We start from the raw sequence: 2,211 nt of genomic DNA, 5'->3' as shown, positions 1-2,211 counted from the left end.
TTCAATTCGACCAGTTTTCGCGAAGTTACGCTTATTTGAAATTCACCAAATTTTGATGTAAATTTCTTGTTGCGTTAATTTTTTTGACCAGTGTATATTATAATATAAATATCTATTATTAACTTATTTATAATCATTAAAAATCCACAATTTCGTTATTGAAATCTTACGTTTGTGAATCCTTCCAATGATAAATCCATAAATTTTCCCGCAGTGATCGTCAGCCGTCTTTGCGATCTCATTATCACAAATAACAAAACACGGCAATCCTGAGGCTTGAGAGTATACCAAACAGATTCATATACAGCGTCGCCAATCGTTTTGCTCTGAAATGCGAATAAGAGAAAAGTGCATATACATATGTTAACGTTACAAACTGTGTTTACTGGGAAGCACTCTCCGAATCGGCTCAATTTTTATCGGCAACAAAAACTATATAGTAATCTTTTTAACAGCCATACACGGAAAAACAAAACCTGACAAATAATTTCGGGTACTCACCTTATTACTCAAATATTCACCAGCAAAACAAAAAATAAACGCTTCCAAAGTAATAGCGATATAAAAAAACAGAGTCTTCACTAACATTCTGACACCTTCATCTGTACCTAGTGACTGCAAATTCAGAAAAAAAATTAGAGAAAATGTTCGATGTTTGTTATAAGTCTTCAGATATTATACTCATACCTTCGTGTATCATAACGTTTACTAAACATTTTATTCAAAGATGACCTTTTCTAATTGAATTTTTTTTTAAAGTTTATTTTTTTAAGGTAATAACGTTTACTGCACAATGATTAGTGCAGTAAAAAAATGTCAAGTATATAAATACATATAATACAACACTATAAAAATATAATACAGCACTAAAATTCAAAATTTTAAGCAAACGTTTATAGATCTCGGATACTTACAGTTACTATGAGGAATCCAATACAACATATAATCATCGTATTCGAAATAAACTGCATCAGCGCAATGTTAGAAAAAAGACTTTCAATGTTCTCCGAAAAAGCGATAATTTTATGGTGTTTATTAATTAAAGGCCTCACAATGGTAATGGGTAAATCATATTCATTATTCGTGGGACAAATCTCTCCTACTTTGTGTTGCAGAAGGTCTATTTGGCCACCAATGTGTAGCATCTGTAAATTATACAAAAGTACCTAGACTCTCTATCAATAAATATTATAACAAGTTATATAAAAACAATTTATTTAATTTGGATATTATTAAAAATATATTATATATACGAAAGAATGGATTTGCTGAAATATGTTGTCACAGTCTGACAAGAATATTTATTACGTCAGTTTTTGTGTCAATGTCGTTTAAGTTCTTTACTTGGGATGTGGAATGGGAGTTCTGTAAATTTAATCTGTACCGAGAAAATAACGAGTTTGATCAACCACATAGCGGGGATCGTCCTGATTTATTTGCGTGTAATTTGTAAAGATAATAGAAGAAATTCCATGTCAGACGTGGAGTTGGTAAGAGAAGGGACAAAGAGGACCTCCTCTAAAAGAACTCCACGCTAGACGTGGAGGTGGTTAGGGAGGGAGGCGAGAAAGGGTCAAGAGTATATGAAGGGAAAAAAGACGATGAGGAGGATGGCGGACACAGAGGAGAAGGGTCGTATAACGATGGGGAATAGGAATAAATGTTATATGTATACAATATATATATATGTGAAATTTTTCTTTTTTCTACTTAAATCCACGTAACCACTCTACTATTTAATCTATAGTAGTGCATTAAAACACAATAAAAAAATTTGTAAATGTTGTCGATCGTAACTCACCAATGTAACCATTAATGCGTCGAGCATACCTATGGCAGAGGCGACCGCCACTAGGTCAACAAATTGCACACACGCCACGATCTCGTAGATTGGCGATTCGCAGAATACGAAAGGTAACTCCATTTTTATAAGTAACTCTCGACAACTGTCAGTGTTGTGAAAGTTGATGGACGCAATGCTGTAAAGCGCCACCGCCATAAAGTAAACACCGATGGTCAATTTCGAGCAGCGATGTGCGAGAACCGCCTTGTCGATCATGTACATGTTGGAAATGTCGGAATATTCGTGCCAATCGTTGGACATTGCCGTCAGGATATCGTTGAATATTCTGCAATATAACATTTTCTAACATGTCGCAATACCGATCTACATTCGCAAGTTGTCGCCAAAAATGTGCTCTCGCCGCACCG

At 34.6% G+C, this 2,211-nt stretch overlaps 1 protein-coding gene across 1 annotated transcript in view; it reads right to left on the bottom strand.

Annotated features, from left to right (window-relative positions):
- Nucleotides 1-99: 99 nt before the first annotated feature.
- The window catches only part of LOC105557059 (odorant receptor 82a-like), a 6,596-nt gene continuing 4,484 nt past the window's right edge, over nucleotides 100-2,211 (bottom strand). The window contains exons 2-5 of the mRNA XM_012004192.1: nucleotides 1,802-2,129; nucleotides 915-1,145; nucleotides 502-615; nucleotides 100-326 (exon numbers count right to left, since the gene is read on the bottom strand). Of these exons, the coding sequence (XP_011859582.1) occupies nucleotides 156-326; nucleotides 502-615; nucleotides 915-1,145; nucleotides 1,802-2,129 (844 nt within the window). The 3' untranslated portion in view covers nucleotides 100-155. The remainder of the gene's footprint in view (nucleotides 327-501; nucleotides 616-914; nucleotides 1,146-1,801; nucleotides 2,130-2,211) is intronic.

The sequence above is a fragment of the Vollenhovia emeryi genome, unplaced genomic scaffold (genome assembly GCF_000949405.1).
Source record: "Vollenhovia emeryi isolate VEMERY1.0 unplaced genomic scaffold, V.emery_V1.0 DF939638.1, whole genome shotgun sequence".
Lineage (NCBI taxonomy): Eukaryota > Metazoa > Arthropoda > Insecta > Hymenoptera > Formicidae > Vollenhovia > Vollenhovia emeryi.
Note: the sequence above shows the minus strand (reverse complement) of the source record. Positions and strands in the feature narration are given on the sequence as shown.